The sequence below is a fragment of the Helianthus annuus genome, chromosome 12, assembly GCF_002127325.2.
Source record: "Helianthus annuus cultivar XRQ/B chromosome 12, HanXRQr2.0-SUNRISE, whole genome shotgun sequence".
Classification (NCBI taxonomy): Eukaryota; Viridiplantae; Streptophyta; class Magnoliopsida; order Asterales; family Asteraceae; genus Helianthus; species Helianthus annuus.
Window position 1 is genome coordinate 52,230,622 of NC_035444.2, and position 24,203 is coordinate 52,254,824.

Consider the following 24,203-nt stretch of genomic DNA (forward strand, 5'->3'; position numbering starts at 1 on the left):
GGACTGAGTACGTTGCATGAAAGCAGGAGAACGTGGAGTTGTTTTCGCATGTGATTTGTTTAGTTTTTTTTATTATAAATAGGGCAGTATTATTTCTTGTGAAAAACCACCCATTTTATCAAATACAGAAAGCAAGATTTCTGCATATTCTCTACCTTTCGTTCCTATAAATTACTTTCACATATTTACGTGAGTCTTGAGTGTGTGTGATTGTGTGTTTTGTGGGGCCTGAACCGACAGGTGGTAATTTTACATGTTTACCTATGAATGTGTGGATTCAGGTTCTTTATCTTTTCCTAATAGGCAAAACTTAAAAAAGTTAGCTAGAAAGAAAATAGGTTGAAAGTCGCCCAAACCCTGTGAGGAATCCAAGAATTCCAAGCATAAGCTTAACCGCTGCGACTGAAAAGTTGTATGTGTCATCACCTAGCTAGCTTCATCGGTCCCTTTGCCCTAAAAGATTATGTTCTGGAGATGCACAATCAGACCAGACTAAAATGTTCGTCAGCTTCAGACTCATCTACCACCACCGACTTCCTGTTCACCAAGAAATTAATTTGCCCATCGTATGAGTGCACCTATCGGCCACCTTACAACCTTTCTTTGCTTCTTTCACAAGAAATCAATTTGCCACTTAAAATCACATGTAACTGGTATCGGTTTGCTATTTGTGTGTTAGCCTATCGAATCATATATGAATATGACAAGTATGTACGAGTGTTTAGGACATATATGATATGATAAGCTAATAGAAACGTGACGAGTTAGAACATTTACATGTTTGCTATACATAAAGAATAGTAACATGTCTAGAAGGTTTACAAGACATGCTTCTTTTCTTTTGATCACGTCTTGTTAAGTTGCCATTGGGTTACACAAAGCCTCCTCTGGCCGAAATGACAATCCCATCATCTCAGTCCAAGATATATTGCCTCCTTTTAAAGCACTTGTTATATTTATATGAGTTAATTACATAGATGGTTTTATTGAGAATAATACCTTTGAGTACTAACTTATATTTTTTAACAGGTTCAGGTTCGTTTCGATTTTGTAACACCTTTGAATATTAAGGCTAATTGCCGTTAATTTTTCTATTAAATCAATGTAAAATGTCTAAACTACCATTATATAATTCTCTGTTAGTACTCAAAGGTGTTAGATTCAATAAACCACAAGCACCATCTATATAATTAACTCTAAAAATATAAAAACTCATTATATTTGTAAAAAAGAATAATATAAAATATGCTACATAAAAATATTTAAAAATTATATATCTAAAATTAATATACATACAATTACCAAAGGTCTATTGCGAGAAAAAAACATTGTAGTAAGGACAATATTTAGTTTTTTTTTAATAATTTTATATAACTATTTTTAAAAAAATATTATAAATATAAAAATCATGCATATTATCTCAAATATAATACACACACATTTTCTCTCTTTTATTATATTCATACCAACAAATTTTTATTACAATTTTTTGTTTTGTTTAATTAACATTATATTATATAAATATTATGTTGTGTTATGTTATGCCATGTTATACTAGGTATTATATTCTTTGTTTAGTTTAGGTAATATTACATTATATTATATTATGTTATAACATGTGAGAAGTGAAGGAGGGATTTTTTTTGGAACTTTTTCCTCATCTCATTAAGCACGTATTTTAGGCACAAAATTTTAAAAAAAATCATGATTTTACAGTTTGCAATTAAATATCATACTTATGTAGATGGAAAAAAAGGATTCCTTCACTTTCTTATGTTAAGGATATTATTTGTATTTGATCTTAACACATATAATATACCACAACATAATATAATACAACATAACACATAATATAATATTTATATAATATAATCTTAACTAAAATAAACAAAGAACAATATTATATAATATAAAATAAACTAAAAAAATCCTAATAAAAATTTGTAGGTCCGAATATAATAAATGATAAAAAATGAGTATGTTATATTATATTAAAAATAATATGGATGAGTTTTATATTTATCATAATTCTTTTTTATATTAGTTATAAAAAATTAATAAAAAACTAAACATTGTCCCTACTACAATGTTTTCTCTCATAATAGACGTTTGGTACTTGTATGTATATTAATTTATAAATATAACTATTAAATATTTTTATTTAGCATATTTTATTATATTATTTTTTACAAATATAAGAGTTTCTATATAAAACAGAAATCATAGAACCTGAACCTGTTAAAAAAATAAGTTTGTACTGAAATATGTTACTTTCAATAAACCACATGGACTATCTATGTAATTAACTCTTTTATATTTTGGTACCTACAATTTCATATTGTTTGTGGAATAGTCACAACACACATGGTGTACCTTTAATACTAGACTCTACTCACTACTCACATTGTATAAATCATTATTTGTTGTTTAAACTATTTGTTAAAGCACTGCCACATGTATAATACCATGACTTAAATGTTACTTTCAACCAAAACATTTTCATTAAACGGATTTCAATTCATCTTTCTATCAAAATAGAATAATAAATAAAATCCGAGGAGTCGTGTGCACGCCAAATGCCATTACATGTACTATTTTGTAATTTCTCAATGTGAACTGAATCTAATTACACTAACACTATTTATCAAATCACATCATTGGAAAACACACCCATTTCTCACTCTCGACGCTCCTCTAAAGGGAAGGTATACCGAAGCTATTCTGACTTTCATACATTCAGAATCTTCAATCCAACCACAGATCTCAAAGTGTGCTGAAATCGACATTAACAAGGAATCACAAACAGACTGAGTCAACTTCAAAGATCAAGGTATAGTAGTTACTCAAATTCTAAATACGATTATCATGCACTAGTTTGTGTCCCTTTATGTTCAGTTTCACTAAATATGTTTTTATTGTTCATAAAGAGCAAACAATTGGAAATCAATTGATCAAATCTAGGTTTTAGCATAACAAAAGTTGATCGTTTCACATAATGTGACTTTAGATGCATGTTTGGTATGTTGTGTTCCGACTCAACAAAAGTTGATCGTTTCACATAATTGTACACTTATATCAACAATTAATTTTTTTATAATTATTTTCTTATTTTAATTCTCAAATCGATTGGTTTGATCAAGGATCAAAATCCAACTATCAAATATTCAATAATAATTAATTATTCATGATCTGTATGTTTGATGGATTTTGAAATTACGAAATTGGTATAAATATATTAAATTTATTAATCGTGATTTGAATATAAAATCGCAGATCCAAAACGTTCCAGCCGGATACATGTCTCTATACAACCCCTTTCCTTTTTACCTTGCTACATCCGTTTTATAAAAAAATAATATTTTTTAATTGAATCGCAATACACAAAGACTTTTTTTAATACTAATATATTTTTCAAAATACTTATATTTTTAATTTTTTAACCTACTTTCCTTTAAAATTAAAATCTTCAAGACCATAGATTTAAAATTTATCAAAAAGGCGATGCATCTTCTTTTCCTCATTATCTCCCTTCCTTTTATTTTTTTTATAAAAGTAAAATTAATTAATTCAATCACACTATAAATATATATTTTTATAAAACTAGTTGATTTTTTTATAAAAAAATAATATATATTAAAAAATAACAATATTTTTATTTAAATTAGTAACTTTTTGTACATTAAATGCTCATGCTAAACATATAGGTGATGTAGCGCAAGTTAGCGCACTCAATTCCAGTCACTACAATGCCCTGTAATCTGGACGAACCCATTTGTTTTGGATCAACATATTCTTACAAAGATCTTTTGATTTTGGCTGTATTTTTGTCAGTAATTTCTTGTTTATTTTTTGTTTGTCCAAAATCAAAAGATCTTTGTAAGAATATGTTGATCCAAAACAAATGGGTTTGTAGACGGTAACACTACAAGAAACAGGCACCTTTAGCGACGACAGGCGTCGCCGCTAAAAGTCCTTTTTGTCGCCGCTATTGCCTTTTAGCGGCGACATGTCGTCGCTAAAGGGTCGCCGCTATAGATCGGCCGCTATTGGTCACCTGTCGTCGCTAAAAAGGGTCTGTCGTCGCTATTGTGAAACCAAAACGTTCATAAGTATACAAAGAATTAAAACGTTCATAAGTATACAAAGAATTAAACAGTAATTCACATTCAAACAACCAAAAATTACATAGCAGTTTGTTTATATCACTATATTAAAACGGTAGTAACTAGTGCTTTCAACCCGCGTGTTGTGGCGGGGACGACAAACATTTGTAGTTTGACAAATAGAAAGATAGAAATCAAATAGATTTTGTTTGGATCGACCCTCTTTTCTTCAAAAAGCCAAAAATCATTACCTGCATCTAGTGGCGCTCTTCAACAGATTTTGGAGATGTTTCTGGTTCAAGTGGTGGTGGCAACGGGTGAATCAGTTTTGGAACAAACACCAATCCCCTGCCGATCACTAGTAAAGGTCCAGCATTATTAGCAGTCCCTAAATCCAATTAGCACAATTAAACTATTCATTAAGACAAACAACCAATGCACTGAACCAGAAAAAAACCAAAACTTACCACAATAGTTTGTCGCAGAGAAAAGGGTAATTAACTGTCCGTGAACAAATCGCTCGAACCCATTCATTACACATTCGTGTGCTCTTATAATCAACTAAAGTTTGTTTCTATTACAGATGTCTGTAACCCTGTCAGGCTGCAAGTAGTTACAATTCATTATGGTATATCAAAGATCACAGAATGGGTGACCAGTGGGTCATATTGAGTTCCGGTAATATTACCATCCCCAATATGTTACCATCTTTGACCCAAACAGAACAAGTTAAGACAATAAATAAATAAATAATAATCATGGTTTTAAAAAACGCTTGAGGCGTGCGCCTCAAGGCGCGCCTCGAGGCAAAACGGCTAAAAAACGAGTCGGAGGCGCGCCTCATGGGGTTTTTACTGCACATGCGCCTCAGAGGGGCTGAGGCGCTAAGAAAGGCTGCGCCTCAGGTGCGCCTCATGGGATTTTCATAGTTGTTTTTACTGTTTTTGACGTTTTGTGTCAATTTCAAGCATTTCATGCCTTTTTATGCATGTTTTTGATGATTTTGATGAATCTGATGATGAAATTAGTTAGTATTATTATTTTTATAATATATATAATTTTTATATTTATTTATTAATACCGCCTCGGCCTTACGCCTCGTTTCGCCTCGAGGCTTACGCCTCATGAGGCGAAGGGAAAACGCCTCGAAACTCGTTTCCGTTCTTTTAAACCTTGATAATAATAATAATAAAGCTTCTTAATTTGAAAAAAAAAAAAAAGACCAAGCATAGCATCAGGATACCCCGAAAGTAACAAGGCTAAAAAATCTCGACAAGAAATTGATTCAAGTTTTTTATAAGCTCGAACTCAGCTTGTTATACATTGCCAGCTTGTTTTCTGTGAGTTCAAACTCAAAACTAATAAAGGCTTTACTTACCGCAGCATGTTGGTACCTTGATGACGGTGAAACTCCAGGTGCAAGAGTCCATACACATAAACGCTATAAAACATACACATAAACGCTAAGTCCTACCACGCCTGAAGTGTCTCTTCCACCACAAAGCAAAAACATACCATCCGAGCGAGCACCAGCTGTAGCATACCTGAGAAGAGTAAAATACAAACAGATTAACATGCATATAATGCACAAGTAAAGCTACAATGTATAAATATAACATCATTATAAACTCTTCATACAGAGCCACTTGACAAGCTCCAATACTGTACTCGCAATTTAAATACATCCTTACATTCTAGCTGAAGGTTTATCTCCTTCTGTATTCAGCCTCAGCCATTCATACAGTTTTTGAGCGGTATCCAAAGTCCATGCATCCGAAAGCACTTTCTTTCCTAGAGAAACTTGATACTATTATATGTTTCTGAACCCTAATAAAGAGAGTAATTGCTAAAATGTGATATGCACTAACAACCGTCTATGTTGTCAAAAGCGCAAAAAGCGTGTGCCTAGGCGCCCGGGCGCAGCGAGGCGCACCTATAGCGCCTGGTGGTAGCCTAGGCGCAAAAACGGGTTTTTTTGAAAAAAAAACGTTGCTGAGGCGCAAAAAGGCGCGCGCCTAGGCGCAAAAACGGTGTTGAGGCGCAGTGGATAAGCAGAAAAACTGAAAAAAAAAACGAAACCGAGTGCGTGCAAAAACTGCCTCACGCTGGCCCGTGTTTTTGGAGCTGCATTCGTGTCCGCAGGACGTGTGGGCACGCACGAGTTCAACCAAATTCCAGCTAAGAAACACATTTTTATATTTTGCTCTATGTACGCTTTTCTTTAAAAAGCCCACACTTTTTTGCGCCTTGCGCCTAGGCTCCGGGCAAGGCCGATGCGCCTCGCGTGCGCCTTGCGTCTTTGACAACATAGACCACCGTTGCCACTAAAAGTAACAAGATATCGTTGGGCATAGCTCAGTTATCCCTAGAAAACATACTATTGAATTCAAAAGTAAATATGGTTTTTATCCCAAAAAACATCATAAAGGGAAGCTTCATTTCAAGAACAGTTAACCAAAGTCATAAAAGGGAGCTTCATTTCACTCATAGAGATCCTATTTGTGCTCTTTTTTGCCAATTAGTTTTTAAGAACAATTAACCAAAGTCAATAATAAACCTCAAAACGTTCAGCGAGCATCTAAACAACTAAGCAGAAGGGTATGTGAGTGTCCATTTATTAGCCCAAAAACGTTACATAAATAAAACTTTTAACTTCTGCTTCAGTACTAGTGCTACACCTAACCCAAATCGGTCTCCTCTGTATTACTTTCTTTTCTAATTTTCTAGTAAAGTGCCCAAGCAATTGACCAATTTAACACCCTTCTATTCAAATAAAAACCATAACAGGAACCAACTAGTAGCTCAAAACAATTCACCCCTAATCTTATCCATCCTAGAAACCACATAACTTACACACCAAAAGAGCATGTATCAATCAAAAGCAAACTCCTTTAACCTAAAATTCACCAAAAAAGGTATCTTTAAAAATATACACCAAATATTTCAAAAAACAAAAAAGATGAAAAGGCAATAACCTTTAGAGAGTTTCTTAATTATTATTAGGATAAGAAGCCATAGATAAGAAGGGCTCACCAAATCTTTGACGATGCTACCTTATACCAAGCACACAATTTCAGCCATGCCCTCTCATTATCTCAACATCCCCCCTCTCAACGCTGTACCCAACATTATTTGACTTTAAAATCTGTTCAATATATCAAAAAAAAAAAAAAAAACTGTACATCAAAACTTGTAGAATCCGTTCATAAACAACTTAACGAATCCTTTCAAAACTTGCAGACAACATTACTTACACCCTAGGTCCCAAGTGTACATCAAAACAAAGAACAAAAAAAAAGGTACAGAATCCAATATCACTCCATATTTTTGCCATATACTTAATCCATAAAACCAACGAAACCCTAATGTGTTCAATTACCACAAAAATAGGAAAACCAAAACAATAAAACAGAAGAAAAGGAAGGTACCTGGTGCAGCGGACGAGGTGCGGCGCGCGAGCGACTGAGGAGGTAAGTTGACTCCGAAGGCTGCAGGTCGTGGCGGCGAGCGACGGCTGTCGCCGGGTTGAAGCAATCTGGCAGCACCGTGGGATTTGGGGGAGGGCTCATGGATCGATTTGGCGGGAGTGCCAGTGGATCGATTTGGGGGGGAATGAGTGAATGGTTTGCCCGCCATAGGTTTTGTACTCCTAAAGTTAAATAAAACCTGGACCGTCAGATGTACCCAAGATCAACGATCAGGGATTGGTTTTAAAGCCTGGACACGGATTGGGCTTTTAGCGACGACTTATTTGTTGTCGCCGCTAAAGGGGTCGTCGCTAAAAGGCCACCTTTCTTGTAGTGTAATCTAGGGTTTATGTGGTTTTGTTGTCAAGAATCATAAATTGTTATTGTTTAATCATTCAAATGTGTCTTTGTATGATATTTTTTTTTTGTGTTTTTTCTCTTCAGTTCTGCTATTAAAAAAGATAAAATGGTGGCTGAAAAGGTGACGGGACCATGCAGGAAAGAGGTTACACCAGTGAGTAATGTTTTTATTAGTTTGTTTATCTATTAATGATTTTTTTAATCTTCAATAAAAGAAGAGGGTCATGACGGACGGTTTTGAAAAAGATATGTATTTTTTATTTTATAAAACCCTTGGTATACAGCTGGATGACAATTTCTTACTGGGTTAAAATTGGGAACGTCATAGTTCGGTTATAAACCAAGAAAGATCGCAAGTGCAAACTGGTCATCAGTTTGGTTTTATAGGTCGTTTTTTATGAGATGCTTATCCGGTGATTTAGTTGGCTAAAAAAATTATATTTGAACTTTGAAGTGGAATTGTTGGGTTTATGTTATCTATATGTATTTTATCTTAAGCTTTGGATGCTATACAACATTTAAAACTTCGTTTGGGAATTTTAGATTAAGCTTTTATTTTTATTCTGGTTATTTTGGATGGACAACCTTTCTTAAACTTCTATTTTTGGCATCCTATTTTAAGTTTGTATTAAGAAAAAAACGAACTTGATTAAATTTCGTCAACTTCTATTTTTGCACTTTTATTTTATATACTATTCATTTTAAACAAAGGCCCAATAAAGGCTAAACCATAAAACTAAACTGAAACCAAACCATTAGTAATGGTTCGGTTTTAAATCTCAAAGTTTTTGTTTTTGATATAAAAAATCGTTATCAGTGGTTTAAACAATAAGCCGTCAAAACCGGCATGCGAACACCCCTGATTGAAACATGTAGACGATAATTAAATAATAAGCTAGGTTTTGGGTTGCATAATATAGCCTATTACATGTAAGCTCGGTCACGATCGGGTTAATAAACAGGTTGACTCGTTAACCCGCTTAATTTTAAAGGTTTTATAAAAAGGTTATGGTTATATATTGAGGGGTTATTTAAAAAGTATTAATTTTCAAAGTTTGACTTTTAGATTTTTAGTTTTCATTTGGGTTTTCGGTTTTCATTAACAGTCGGTTCTTTTTTTTTTTCATTTTTTATGTAAATTTTCACATTGATATTTTGTTTACGTATTAATTTATGAAATTTATTGCGTATTTAGGCCAAACCAATCAACCAAAGTATCATTGTTCAATCATCCTGTCTACCAAACTCAATTTCTATATAGAATATGTTATACCATAAAGCCCAATACGTCCAAACATGAAACCAAACCAAAGCTAAACTGTCACACCCTCAAATTACCACCTAGGGAGTGTCCCTGTTAGGCGTGTTAGGCGTGTGACGACTAGTAATGAGCCACCAATTACATTGAATCACAAGTTCAAAATAAAGTTTCATCATTTAATAGTAATAAAATCCAAACATAAGTAATTCAAGACCATCACGATCAGCGGAAGCGTTAACGTATCATAATGTAGATACTTTCCAAACAACCATAGTAAATAAATGTTTGATAAATAAACCCATCAATGCAACCATGACCACTCACGCCCTCCAGCCAGCAAGTTCCTATTCCCAAGTACCTAACGACCTGCGAGCATGTAACAAGTGTATCAGACAAAGCGAGTCCACAGTTTTAGAAAACGTTTGTTACCGGTTGTATGTAAAACAGTTCACTGACAATGCAAGTAATATTGTTAATATCTCAATTCCGAACAAGACGGCTCCTAATGTACATGACTGCCCTTTCCCACGTACTCCTATCCAGTACTGGGCCCGACTGGGTCATTAGTTCACATCCGTCCTCTCTAGGAGCGGTGTGAGGGTGCCAAACCTAAGTAGCGCTACCAACTAATACCCGTTACCCTCCAGGTAACAACATAAGGGACTTACAAGAATGATAGGTGAGAATATTAACCAATATACCCGTTTTTACTCAAAAGACTTATCCCTCCATGGGATACCCACTGACTGTCCCCAACCACTGGGACGCATGCTCGAATGTAGTGAACTCACCTTAGCTTGCTCGGTTTGATAATATGCCTCTATTGTTCGTTAAGTGTTAGATCCGTTACACGCGACCTAAGATACAATGGATATAAGTATACGTATGTTGGGTCGTCAAATACCCTAATTTGTCCAAACTATTTGCAAGTTACCAAGTTAACATATAGCATCACATAGTTGATTGCTAGCACGAATACATTTATGTAATAACAATTTAAAGCAAAATATAGCAGTCACACATTCCGACAAAGAGGCCCTCTAACAGCATACATATATGTAGACGATTGTTGCTTATGATTATTTGAAACCTCTAAAATCATATCTCACCATTAATGTTACATTATTAGTATTGGATCCGCCCACTAAGAAGCTTTGGCCTTTATATCACATATTTTAACAATAATAAACAAGCACATTAGGACCTTTATAAACAAGCACATTAGGACCTTTACCATCTACCACTCTATGTCTATATTTAATTTAGTATATGCAGTAATTTGATCAAAATTTGGACACCATATACTAAGTTATATATGATTAAATGTCCAAGCAATTCTGCTCAACAACAACAACAATAATAACATCGATCCAACTAGTCAAGCGCACATGATCTGACATCTATATCGGCTCCACATGATCATTTTTCAAGTCAAATAGTGCGGCTCCTTCATATTTTTTTAAAGGTTCAGGTAGTTTTAAAAGAAACTATATTCGGATCACTTATATATATGAATAATCCTAATAGTGCTCAGCCCAAATCAGGTTCGGCCCAACTCAAGTGCTTCACGGATCGAGTAGGCAGCCCAAATGAATTGTGTCTAGTGTGTGATGTGATTCTATTGTGTAATCAGTTCACGAATCAGCAACTGTTTCATCTTTGCGGCCCCCAATCAACACTATTCATTGATTTTCAAGAACACTTAACTATCGGTTTCCGTTAGCAAGTAATTATTCATATAACACATCCAAGTCCGATCGCATCAAATTAGAAGTTGAACGACACGAAATCGTTAACCATTAACATGGTGAGATCCTAGTCTATTCATTTGCATTTGTTAACGTCATACACACTAATATTACATCAGCTGGTTATCTAACAAGTTCATCATATAACCAATATGCCATTACAATTAAATCTGGACATTATCACAATCATTTATTCAAATTGAATCTACCACATTACACCAAATACAAAACTGTTTCTACACACAATCATCAACAACATCATTGTTGGTGCACTTGTGTCTATACTTTGTCTGTATTTTGTCACGATATAAGACGATGTCCTTTGTTAGTCCTGTAAGTTTGACCAAGTCAACCATCCTCCTGGTTTGACTTGGCCAAACAGTTAGACAATGGTTGTAAATGTTTGTGTCGAAGGATGAGTTGTCGAAGGATGACTCATCGAAGGATGAGTCATCGAAGGATGAGTCATCGAAGGATGAGTCATCGAAGGATGAGTCATCGAAGGATTGTTTAGATCCTTCGATGAGCTCGAAGGATAAGCCTTCGATGGATGTTGATGGACCTCGAAGGATATCATCATTCGAGGTATATGTGGATCCTTCGATAGGTTTCAGATCGATAGATGATCTTTCGATCATCTATCTGATCCTTCGATCAGCCTATCTGATCCTTCGACCAGACGATCTGTGTTGGGTATATATACCCATGTAATGTGTTCACTTCATAAGAAGCAAGCAAGCAGAACACAGAGAATATATTCTGTTGAGAGCACACACACATGAGTGTTTTAGAGGGTTTGCAAAATACATTTGTAAACATAGCTTTGTAACCGAACCTTTCATTCGTATTAATACAAGTGGTGTTAATCGGTGAATATTGTGTGTCTTGTGTTTGTGCTTGTTTCATCTCGGTTTGCACTCTAGCTTGGATTCCGCACTCGCTAGTGTGTTAACATAACAAGGTTAAGGTTTAACTTCATCCTCCGAGGGACCTACAAGTGGTATCAGAGCCGTGGCTCTTTTCCTTGTTAAAAACCGAGTTTATACAAGAGTTTGGAGTGTTTGGACAAAACTCACATGGTTTAGCACCCGTTTTTAGTGTTTTTCTCGCATTTCTTGACGTAAAAACGTGTTCTAACCTAACTGGGTGTGTTAAAGGACGGGTTGGGTAACTTACAAATTTGTTTTTAAGAATTTTGGTCATTTCCGGCCAAATTCCGGCTTACTCCGGTGACCGGTTTCTGGATAAGATCCTTCCATTTTTGGTAATATTTTATTGGTCAAATCATGGTTTGGTAAAAAGTATGGTTTGAACATACTTTCTGCCGAAAGCTTTCTACCAACCCATCACCTTTTCACCAACCTGTCACTCTTTGTCAACTGTGTCAGTAGAGATCGAAGGATATCCTTCGAAGTCGAAAGATCATCTTTCGATCAAAGGAAGTTCGATAGATAATCATCTTTCGAACATCCTTCGAAGTCTGAGACTTATCCTTCGATCCAGGGAATCTTTTCGAAGGATATATTGTTCGATCTACAGTTCTTATTCGAAAGATAAGGATCCTTCATTTGGAGAATCTTTCGAAATCACTGTTCGAAATTCAACAGTGATCTTTCGAACACTGTTGATCCTTCGAACAAGTATTGATCCTTCGATCCTAGTCTGTTTAAGTTTTACAAGTTTGTGTTTATCTTGTCTTTCGATCAAGGGATCCTTTGGCTGGCTGTTATCTTTCGAGATATTAACATAGAATTCATTTCTCCTTATCAAACATGAACCCAAGTTGGTGGGGAACTCCGGCTCCAGATAGTGGAAAATACACAAATACAAGTTCATCTCCCTCATGGTGGGGTACACCGGCTCCAGATAGTGGAAAGTACACAAATACAAGTCTATCTCCCTCATGGGCCGAATCTTCGGTGTCGACATCTTCGCAAGCAAATGCCATATCGACAGGTCAATGGGCATTAGTGTCAAATCAAACTCCGAGCATTCAAAGTATCTTATTGAGCGAAAGCGAAACCGGAAGTTTGAATCGACCTCCAAAGTTGATGCACCTAAACGAGTATCCGAGATGGGTTGATAGGTTCTACACTTACGTGCTAGGGCAAAATACAGAATTGTGGTTACGTTTCACCACAGATTTCGATCAAACAATAGAGGTTGCCGCTTCATCTGCCGGCACGTTTGCCGATCTTCCTGAAGATCAAAAGAAGACGTATGATATGGAAAAGAAAGCATACGCCATTCTCACTCAGGCGTTAAGCAAAGATATTTACCATCAGTTTGTCAGTTTCAAGACAACGAAGAAACTGTGGGACGCGTTGAAGACCAGAGGGGTAGGAAATGAAGCAACACGTCAATTGCGTCATGATCTTCTCAAGAAAGAATTCGATGGCTTCACGTGTATGGATAAGGAATCTTTGGGAGACATGACAAGCCGGTTTTATCACTTGCTTACAGAGTTGAACAATTTTGGAGTAGTGACAACTACAGCAGAGGTGGTGAAGAAGTTTGCTGATGCATTGCCTCCCCAATGGAATAGTTTCTTGGAAATCTTGAAGTATAACGGAGTGTTGAGGACTACAAATATCAACGACTTCGTACAACTTTTAGAAAACAAGGATCAGAAGGAAACCTTAAAGGCAAAAAGAGTTCCAGTGCCACAAAATCCAGAGATGTATTATGGAACTTCCAGTTCTTCGTCTGCAAGAACCGGTCCACATGCTCCACTTCAAACGGCGTTTGTCACAAGCACGGATATGTATGGCAATCCAGTACAAGTCCCTGTTAAGCCGGCTCCCACTACAGACATGTATGGAAATCCTCTACAACCATCTCCTCCTGCTCAACAACAAGCGTGTTATGGAGGGACATCATCTGCTGGTCAGCAATCAAAACCAAATACAGTACAGCTCGACACTTCAAGCTTCTCTAAGGTCAGTGTAGAAGTAGCAAGGGAACACATGGAGCTGCTTAACACTATAGTGAGCGCGTACTGTGGGTTAGTGGAAGGTCAGATTGGCAACATTAATCTGACACAAGAAGACTATCGGCAGATTGACAAGGAAGAGATGGACTTGATGGATATCAAGTGGGCCTTTGCTAGTGCTGTAAGAAGGGCAAAGGATTTCATGGAAAGTACTGGCAGAACCAGCTTGGAAAGCAAGAAAGATACCAAGTATGGGTTCGATAAACAGGCAGTAAAGTGCTTCAACTGTGGTGAACGGGGTCACTTTAAAAGAGAATGTACAAAGCCAGCACAACATGGGAACCAGAATCCCTTCAGAAACCAAGGCAACCAGCAGAACCAGAACAGGAACAATGAGCGTACATTAATACCTGTCAACAACCAGAGCCAAGCTGGAACATCAAATGCCAACCGGGCACTTGTGGTTCAAGTGGATGAAGGTTGTGACTGGTCAATCCAGTTGAGTGGTGATGCTCCAGATGGAACAGCATGTTTTGCTGAAGTGGTTAAGGATTTAGTTCACACCAGTGGTGGAAAATCTTCCGCCAATGGTGGTGAATCTTCTGAGGATGAAGACTCTTCGGGATATAGCAGGAGTTCAGATGAAGAATCCTCAAGTTCAGGCGATGATCATGTGGGTCAGACATCAAATGCGTCAGTCGATACAGATATTGATGAGATTTTGGAGGAAGCTGCAGCAGGAACTCAAAGAAGATCTATCTTGGTGGATCAAGCTGCTTATTCTTCGTCTTCTCTCCATTCAGCCTTTATGGCTAATGTCGACAGTTCATCAAGTCAGGTATGTGTCGATGAACCCACTGCTATTAATTGTGATAATTGTGATAGTTTGCATGTTAAATGTGCTGATTTAGAGGCAAACATGTCTGAGTTGCAAGGCAAACATGATGCTTTACAAGCTAGTTTGTTTGACTTGCAAGACAAACATGTTTCTTTGAATGCCAAGTGGTGTGAATTGCAAAGCAAACACGAGGCTTTGCAAGAAAAGTATGATGTGACATTCATCCACAATCAAAAGTTGACCGTGGATCTTTCAAAATGCACTGAAGCCAATATGTTTTATGAAAACCATGAAAAGGAGTTTAAATCGGTAATTGAAAAGTTAAAGAAAGATAAAACCGAGTTAACTAAAATGGTTTCCAGAAAACAAACTGACATTAATTTGTATATATCTCGCCTTGAGATTACACAAAAAGAGATGGCTTGTGTGAAAACCGAAAGTGAGGCGATCCAACTTAAGCTAGACAGTTATTTGAGCTCTAGCTATGTGTTGGATCACATCATTGACGTTCAGAAAGAGAAACGGGATGTCACATGCATAGGCTACAAGAAATGTCCACCACCAGTGAGACACAATTATGATGCAATGCCTGACGAGGAGGATAGAGTGTTCTTTGAACCATCTGTTCCTCTAGATGTAAAGGAGTTTGCTACAGGACTTGGATACACGAAAGAAGTATCATCAGATTCAGACGTGTCAGCAGATACATGTGTGTCTTCTGCTGAACTGAATCAGGACCCTCCAGTTATTATTGAGGATGCTGATTCTTCTGATGATGAATCCGATGATACTATACCAGCAAAGTCTGATGCGGAAATCAAAGAAGAGGACATACCTCTTGAGAATCATATTCTATGTGATCCTCCTGCAAAACCCGCTAAGACTGTTGCAATCAAGTCATCATTTGCAGAAGAGTCGGAGAGTGTGAATTTGTTGTACACTCTTGTTGGTGATGATAAAATTTATTCAGACAAAGATTTTCCTATTAAGAATGTTAATCAATCCTTAATCAGTAAAGTCTTTGAGAATTCGACTAGTAAGTTTTTGGGAAAGACAGGACCACATGTTACAGTTACACAGTGTCCTCCTATTCCAAAGGCCGAAATTCGAAAACAATATGGCAATCAGAAATTACCAACAGAGAAAAGGCAGCCAAATCACACCAAGCCAAAAGGAAAATCACCGGCTCAAGCACAAAAGAAGCCGAATCAAAAGAAGAACAAAAATGTAAACTTTGTGAAATCGACGGGAACGGACAAAATCGAAATGTTTGAAAACAAATCTAACTTAGATTTTGTTAAGAAAGCAACTGTACAGAAAAGAAATGAACCAAGTAGTTCAAAACCTAGTACCTCTGGATCACAAAGTTCATCATCATCGGCAAGACGATCACATGATACTTCGGGGTTTGTTGAACGAAGATCATGTTTTGAGTGTGGAAAAATTGGACATATAATTCGAAATTGTCCATATCTTCATAAACAAAAAGGAAAAGTTGATGTTCCCCGTGACCAAACTGACCGCAGGCAAACTGTTTCAGGAAAACAAGATCCCCGCCTTGTAAAAGAAAGGGAAAAGAAACGGAAACGTCAACAGGTCAAGAAAATTGAAAAGGCGATTAAAACCGATGTGGCTAACAAAACAGCTGTTTCTGTAAAACCAGACAATTCAAAAACTTCAGACAACCATGAAGTTAAAATTTTAAAGAACAACACTGGTAAAACAAAACAGACCTGGAAACCAAAAACGGTTAATGAATCAGGGGGACCATCACAATTTACCAATCATCAAAGACAAGAAGTTATTGTTATTGATGAAAATGGAAGACCCAAGACCACAATGGCTTGGGTCCCCATCTCCAACTAATCAATTAAGTTCATGTGCAGGGTGTTCCAGGAGGAACTATCAGTAGTCATTGGATTGTTGATAGTGGGGCATCCAGGCACATGACAGGCGACATGAAGCTTCTCTACGACGTCAAATCTATTAGAGGAGGTTATGTTGCATTTGCTGGAGATAAGGGTGGTTATATTACGGGTGAAGGAATGATATCCAACGGGATTGTCAGCTTTGACAAGATCAACTTTGTGCAACAACTTGATCACAATCTTCTTAGTGTTTCTCAAATTTGTGACAAGCAATTCTCAGTACACTTTGATGCTAATGGATGTTATGTGCTAAAACCCGGCTTCAAAATTCCAAAAGAATGGATTCTCTTGTCAGCTCCAAGGATAATGATTTGTACGTCCTTGATATGAGCCAAGCTATTACTACGTCTGCACAAGCAACTTGTTTCGTTTCCAAAGCCACAGAAAAAGACTCTATCTCTTGGCACAGACGAATGGGTCACATTCACTTACGCAAAATGAATCATTTGGTTTCAAATGAATTGGTGAATGGTGTTCCTCTTAAAAACTTCCATCTTCAAGACGTCTGTGTTTCGTGCCAGAAAGGAAAACAAACGAAGAAACGACATCCTACTAAGAAGATCAACACGGTGGCAGTTCCTCTTGAACGTTTGCACATGGATTTGTTCGGTCCTGTCAAGCACAAAAGTATCAGGAATGATCAATACTGCCTCGTGATTACTAATGACTATTCAAGATTTTCTTGGGTGGCGTTCATGGCACACAAGAGTGAAACCTTTGGTATTATCAAAAACTTGATCATTCAGATTGAGAATTTGTATAAGTTGAAGGTTAGGCGGATACGTAGCGACAATGGTACTGAATTTAAAAATCATGCCATGGCAGAGTTTTGCACTTCAAAGGGTATTCTTCATGAGTTTAGTGCAACTTATACTCCTCAACAGAATGGCGTCGCTGAACGTAAGAACCGCACATTGATCGAGACTGCTAGGACAATGTTGGTAGAGTCGCAGTTGCCCATTCCATTCTGGACTGAAGCTGTGGCCTCTGCATGTTACACATTGAACCGAGTCCTTACAGTCAAAAGGCACAATAAGACCTGCTTTGAGCTTCTTCAAAAACGGAAACCAGATTTGTCATATCTTGAACCATTTGGACCTCCATGTACAATCATCGATCCTAATGGAAAGTTTGGGGCAAAAGCAATTGACAGATACTTTCTTGGGTATGCCACCCCTAACTTGCGAGTCTGGAATCTAGAGACTAAAAGGGTCGAGGAATGGTCTGAGGTCAGAGTACAAAGGCACACTTTGCCAATCAAATGTCCTGGTCAGCCTTGGATGTTTGAGTACGATGACTTTTTCAATTCGATCAATGTTGAAACCGTTGAAGAAAGTGCTGCGGCAAGGATGTTTTTCGAGAGTGACAACGCGACAGTTTCACCAGTGGTGCGTCCAATTCTTGTCAATCAAGAACCATCTTCGATGAACAATAATACTCTCGACAATGAGGATTTTCATGATGCAACCGAATTGAACGAATCTTCAGAGGATGATGAATTTCTAGATGCAGATCAAGAAGCTCCAACAACAGCAGTTCATGGTACTTCAGAGGGTACTCCTCCAGTGGATACCCATAGAACAGCTGAAGCTACTGCATCATCCTCTTCGTCAATTCCGGGCATTGATTTAGTTGTTGATCTGAATTTCAACAATCTGGGTATAAATATTCCAGTTCCAGATAATCCAGAAACAAGGATTCATAATACCCATCCTCAACAAAACATCATCGGAAATGTGCAAAGTGGCATTCAAACAAGAAACATGTTGCGAAACAACAACAATGCAGGCCTGTATGCAGCTATTCGAGAATCCGGGCAACAAAACGATTGGTCTTTCGCGTGTTATGTTTCACAGGAAGAGCCAAGAACTTGGAAAGAAGCCATGAAAGATAACTCTTGGGTTGAAGCAATGCAGGAAGAACTGCAACAATTCCAGAAGCTTGGTGTCTGGAAACTCGTAGAGAAACCTGCTGGCTACAAGAAGATTGGTACCCGTTGGGTTTTTAAATGCAAAAAGGATGACCGCGGAGTTGTTATCCGGAACAAAGCACGTTTAGTCGTTCAAGGTTTTCGTCAGATAGAAGGAATCGACTACAACGAAGTCTATGCACCTGTTGCACGTCTGGAAGCAATTCGGATCTTTCTGGCTTATGCCTCATTCAAAGGATTCAAGGTTTACCAGATGGACGTCAAAAGTGCATTCTTACATGGTCTGGTTGAAGAAGAGGTGTACGTCGAACAGCCTCCAGGTTTTGAAGATCCTGTCCATCCCGATCGGGTTTGGTTGCTCAACAAAGCTCTCTATGGTCTACATCAAGCACCGCGAGCTTGGTATGCAACCTTATCTAACTATCTGCTGGAGAACAGTTTTCGAAGAGGTCTTATTGACTGTACTCTTTTCATCAAAGAACAAGATGGAGATCTTCTTCTGGTACAGGTATACGTTGATGATATTATTTTTGGTTCTACTAATGATGTCTTGTGTAGGAATTTCGAGCGCATTATGCAGGATAAATTCGAGATGAGTGCTATGGGGGAAATGACCTTCTTCTTGGGCCTACAAGTGCAACAAACTGAGTCTGGGATATTCATCCATCAGACTAAATATGTTGGTGACATCTTGAGCCGGTTTCAGATGTCTGATGCAACGCCCATTGGTACCCCTCTGCCACAAAATCATGGAATTACTCCAGACTTGAAGGGTGAAGCTGTTAGCCCCTCATACTACCGCGCAATGATCGGATCTCTTATGTACCTCACAGCATCAAGGCCAGACATAATGTACCCAACGTGCCTGCTTGCCAGATATCAAGTCAACCCGAAGGCCTCATATCTTGCAGCTGTCAAAAGGATTTTTCGTTATTTGAAGGGTTACCCTGACACCGGTCTATGGTACCCTAGGGATAATAACTTTGAATTGGTTGCTTTCAGTGATTGATTCTGATTTTGGCGGATGCAAAATCGACGGCAAATCCACAACGGCTGGATATCAGTTTTTAGGAAATCGCCTAGTCACATGGCAGTGCAAGAAGCAGACGTGCGTCGCTACATCAACATGCGAAGCTGAATACATTGCTGCCTCAAGTTGTTGCTCCCAAGTTCTGTGGATCCAACAACAATTGCGGGACTACAGTTTTGAATTCCTAACTACTCCTATTTACGTTGATAATTCTGCTGCTTTACAGATCACTAGAAATCCTGTGCAGCACTCAAAGACCAAACACATCGAAATCAAATATCACTTCATACGTGATTGCTTTGATAAAAGGCTAATCGATGTTGTTAAGGTCCACACCGATGACCAACGTGCCGACTTATTTACCAAAGCGTTTGACAAATCAAGATTTGACTTTTTATTATTGGTAAACGGCATTAAGGTCAAGCAAGAGTAAACCAACATCGGAAAATCATTTTTGTAAACACCTTTGTGTTTTAAATTTGTCTTAGTTTATTGATTTTAGGGGGGAGTAAATCCAAAAATCTGAAAATCCAAAAACATCGAAAAATTTCAAAAACACAAAAACAATAGAAAAACAAAAATGAGTTTCCTGGCGAGCAAAAGAGAAAATGATAGTACATCAGTGGTCTATCCAAACCTCTTTAAACCGAAACTGAAAAACGATAAGCAGCTCTATATAAGATATATCGGTAGGCTCACAATCATTTTAAAGTGTACAGGGTGATATAAACTTAAACCGACTGAAGACCAGGTGGGAACCATTCATTGGCATATGGTCTTAGTACCGAAATTTCGTTTGATAGATTGCCGAGGTTCTGAGATATTCGGTCTTTATGCTGCTTATCATCTGGGTATCATGGTTGTATCTTTTACCGAAAAATATCGGGGACGCAAGTCTAGACCTCAATAAGTGATCAACAATCACATGTCCAAAAAAATAATTGATAATATATCACATTATCCGGGAGTCAAGTTCGTCTCTCTGCTGTACGAAAATACTGACCTGTTCACGAACTTGCTCCTGTGCCCTCATGCATATGAAAATCAAGTTCCTCATCAATAAGTGATTCTATCACATAGGGCTTGTTTTCAAATCAAAATAAGTGAGAATCTCACATCATATACGGTCAAACAGATGATAATCGGTATACTCACCGGTAAGATGAACCCTCGTGCATACCTTGATACGGGAATGTGTCGTGATGTGGATGAACACCGGTCGGTAAGTATAAATCATACCTTAACGTATCCCCTCGCCATGATTACATCTGACAAGTTGAGCTTAAGTGGACAACAATACCGATAATTGTTATAGGATGCTTATTTTAATGTTAACTAATTGAACAACAAGAGCGTTTTGGCATGAACGTACACTGATATGATTCTCTTACCCTCGAAACTCGCAAAAAGAATGTCTGTATATATTTATTTACTGCTTTCAGTCTTTACATTTCAAATATTCAAAAATACCAAAAAGATTTTAGGTGTGATTTAATATAAACTTTATAAAAGCCAAAAAGATTTTATTTCTACTTTATTTTCGATCGTACGATGTTGGATCTCGAGTCTTCGTTACCTGAAACCTGACTGAAAACCGAATTGACTAAATCTTCATAAACGGTCGAAATTTGCAAGTTTTTGAAAGTTAGAAACTAAACCTGACAAATTTACTATAATTTCAAACTGTCGGACGGTGTTTGATTGAAACATGGTCATACGTGTGTCATTTGTTTATGCTAACTATATTCTAAGCAGTTGTTCTCATTACGCGTTTACATTTCTTGCATGTGCCGATTCTAAAGGCAAGGAGAACATAGTCGACGACAAGCTTCGGAATGAAGACACGACGTGAAGGCACTCAAAAGATGAAAATGATCGAGTTGCCGCTGACCATCATCAACACCACAAGGATCTCAAGCTATAAGGATCAAGTCTTTCATGAGCATAACTCAAGGGGGAGCTTATTGTACCAACTGTCACTAAAATCCATAATTAGGATGGTAATTAGCTATTAAGAAAACCCTAATTGAGACACCCAAGTGATTCTACGCAAACCCTAAAATTTTCAGAATCATCAGAATCAGGATCAGGGCCCCTAAAACTCGAGGGGGGGGGGGGGGGGCAAAACCCTAGTTACGATTATCCTCATAACTATCTGTCAAAATTGAATTTTAGGAAACGGTCGACTCATCCAGCCTACATGCACGAAGGGCTACCCTATGAAGTAGGGTGACCCCTCGCGTAGCGCGACGCCCATAGGGGTACCCCTCGCGCTACGCGACGGTGTCAAATTTCGTGTATAAATAGAGGAGTCTGGGACTTGAAATTGGGCACTTGAACGACGAAAAAACTCACAGTATACGCTGAGTTATAGCAGAAATCGTTCACAACACACACAAATCACGAATCGCTGCCGCAATCAGGGTAATAACTCGATCGCTATTACGATTCAACGTCCGATCGATTATAACTATCCAACGATAGTCCAGGTGCTGCTCAATTGAGCTTGTACTTTGATTATTCGTCGTGATTTCGACTTGAATATTAGAGTGCTGTTCGAATTCGGACTATGCTCTGTTATTCGTTGTGAATCCGATTGAATTATCGAGTATCGCACTGATTAATCGTTGTGAAGGTTTAATCTCGTGAATTGACGTAATTGATGTATTAGTTACTAACCTGCCTGTGTGTGCATTGTGTTAAACTAGGTGTAATCAAGGCTAATCAGTAGGCTTATATCTATTGCTCGTTAATCTGCAATGTGAGTCATTCTTCTTTTTAAACTGTTTTCTCACAGTTTGTGAGTAAGTATTACAATACCTCAAATTATTTTCAAGGTTATAATTACAGGGATTAAGTCTTTGTAATCACCAAATTACAGCTGGTATGTGGGGTATTGTGCACATTACTATTATTATCACTCTATGTGAGTGAATATTACTCTATGTGAGTGATTATTACTCTGTGTGAGTTAACCGTCACTATTTGGGGCAACGGGACCCAATAGTGGTATGACCACAGTCACAGATCCGGTCGAGTGACAAATACCCATTCTTGATAATTGGTTGATAGAAACATTGTAATCGCTCTTAATACTGTGATTTATAACTAACGGGTCGTTTTAGAAAATGGAATGATCCACTCAGTATTTCCCCGCTGACAAAACCTTTTTCAAACATGTTTCAGGTGATCTGTGTGATCCAGGAAAAGTGCAGTAAAGCACTACAAGCTCAGAGAAGTGGCTCAGCGTAAATAAATGAATAAAACATGATTTGGAAAATAAAGATTTCTGTGTGAAATCAACTTATTGTAAATTATGGGATTTATCCCTCAAACTTTGTGTTATATATTAAAACGAGCATTTTCCGGTGAAAAGATCCTGTTGTAAAAAGACTTCCGCTGTCGCATAAATTAAATACCACGGGTACCACACTGAAATCTGCATCGCGGGCCCCGACTCCGTCCAGGGTGGGTCGGGGGTCGCGACAGATGGTGGTATCAGAGCTAATAATTAAATTGAGCCACTGATCGAGCCACTGATTAAGCCTAAATTAAGTATTTTGTTCAAATGCTTAATTTTACTAGTTGTTATTCAGTGAGTATATGTTGTATTAACTGATTATTTGTTAGATACAGTATGGGTAAACAAAAGCTGTCTGCCATCTACCACAAACTAGATGTGGCATCTTCTTCTAAAAACCCAGTAAATTTAGAAGAAGGAATCTTTGTCCGCAAGGCAAATTATGAAAATCCTCTTTCCCCAGAGAAAAGGGATTCGATACTTAAAAAGAGTCAGGAGAAAAAGAAACCCCGAACCAAGAGAGTTAGGTTTAACCCAGAAGTTCAAGAATTGGGTAATAGTACACCTTGGGAAGATAAAATAGACGAGAAATGGGCAAATCTCTATATGCTAGCTACTGTAGCAGAAAATGCTAATCTCTAAATATCCGATAAGTTGGGTCTAGTAAGAGAAATCACAATCCCGTAAATAAATAAAATCCCAGTGTGTTTATTTCCGTTATTTCTGTACAAAAAGTAATATGCAATAAAACTTCAGTGTTTGTTTGTTAAACTTTGTTCCAAAGTTTTAACATTGCATTTTGCATATATACTATACAGCATGAACGAGATGTCGGAAGCATTCCAGAATCTCAACTTATATCCAGTACCTATCGAAGTCTCTCACGACTTTACTGGTTACATTGCTGACATAGAAGAACCTGTGGAATTCCAAGCTCCACCGTTGGAAAAAGCCAAACCTAAAAAGAAGAGAAGATACGTAGGGTGGAGGAAAGTACGCCGTAGGAAACCTGCCACTAGGAAACTCCCTAAAATAGAAAATCCTGTGAGTGTGAGCAAGGGAAAGGAAATAGAAACTGGAGAAAGTTCAAAACCACCTGAAAAGGAAATAGGAATAGATCTGAAACAAAAGGGAATAGAGATTGGCGAAAGCTCTAAACAATCTGAGGAAATCACGTTCCAGGACGAAATAGATCGCCTACTGGAAAATTGTGATGTTTTAGAGCCTATCAACATAATCTCTTCTCTTATCCGGCTACAGTTCAATTCCCACTAAACCTAGGACCAGCTATTCCAGACCCACTAG

General features: G+C 37.5%; 1 protein-coding gene across 10 annotated transcripts; it reads right to left on the reverse strand.

The window, feature by feature from the left end:
* Window positions 1-4,135: 4,135 nt before the first annotated feature.
* Window positions 4,136-7,905, reverse strand: LOC110894987. Of its 10 annotated transcripts, none has more exons than XR_002566823.2 (6): window positions 7,532-7,905; window positions 7,137-7,219; window positions 5,795-5,894; window positions 5,482-5,647; window positions 4,571-4,706; window positions 4,136-4,491 (listed from the first exon to the last, which is right to left on the reverse strand). XR_002566823.2 is itself a non-coding variant. In XM_035980539.1 (5 exons), the coding sequence occupies exons 1-4, from the start codon at window positions 7,737-7,739 to the stop codon at window positions 4,665-4,667; spliced, it is 342 nt and encodes a 113-aa protein (XP_035836432.1). In that variant the 5' UTR covers window positions 7,740-7,905; the 3' UTR covers window positions 4,136-4,461; window positions 4,571-4,664. The 10 variants fall into 10 exon arrangements, 2 of the variants coding, with proteins under 2 accessions (XP_035836432.1, XP_035836431.1); XR_004874086.1 differs by lacking the exon at window positions 5,795-5,894 and having other exon boundaries at window positions 5,482-5,544; window positions 5,619-5,647; window positions 7,137-7,248; XR_002566822.2 differs by having other exon boundaries at window positions 7,137-7,248.
* Window positions 7,906-24,203: the final 16,298 nt, after the last annotated feature.

Coding starts and splice junctions, on each gene's coding strand:
- LOC110894987 (XM_035980539.1), bottom strand. CDS start 7,739: ATGGCGGGCAAACCATTCACTCATTCCCCCCCAAATCGATCCACTGGC. Junction 5,648..7,531: donor CACCTCGTCCGCTGCACCAG/GTACCTTCCTTT, acceptor TACTCTTCTCAG/GTATGCTACAGCTGGTGCTC. Junction 4,707..5,481: donor CAAGGTACCAACATGCTGCG/GTAAGTAAAGCC, acceptor AACTACTTGCAG/CCTGACAGGGTTACAGACAT.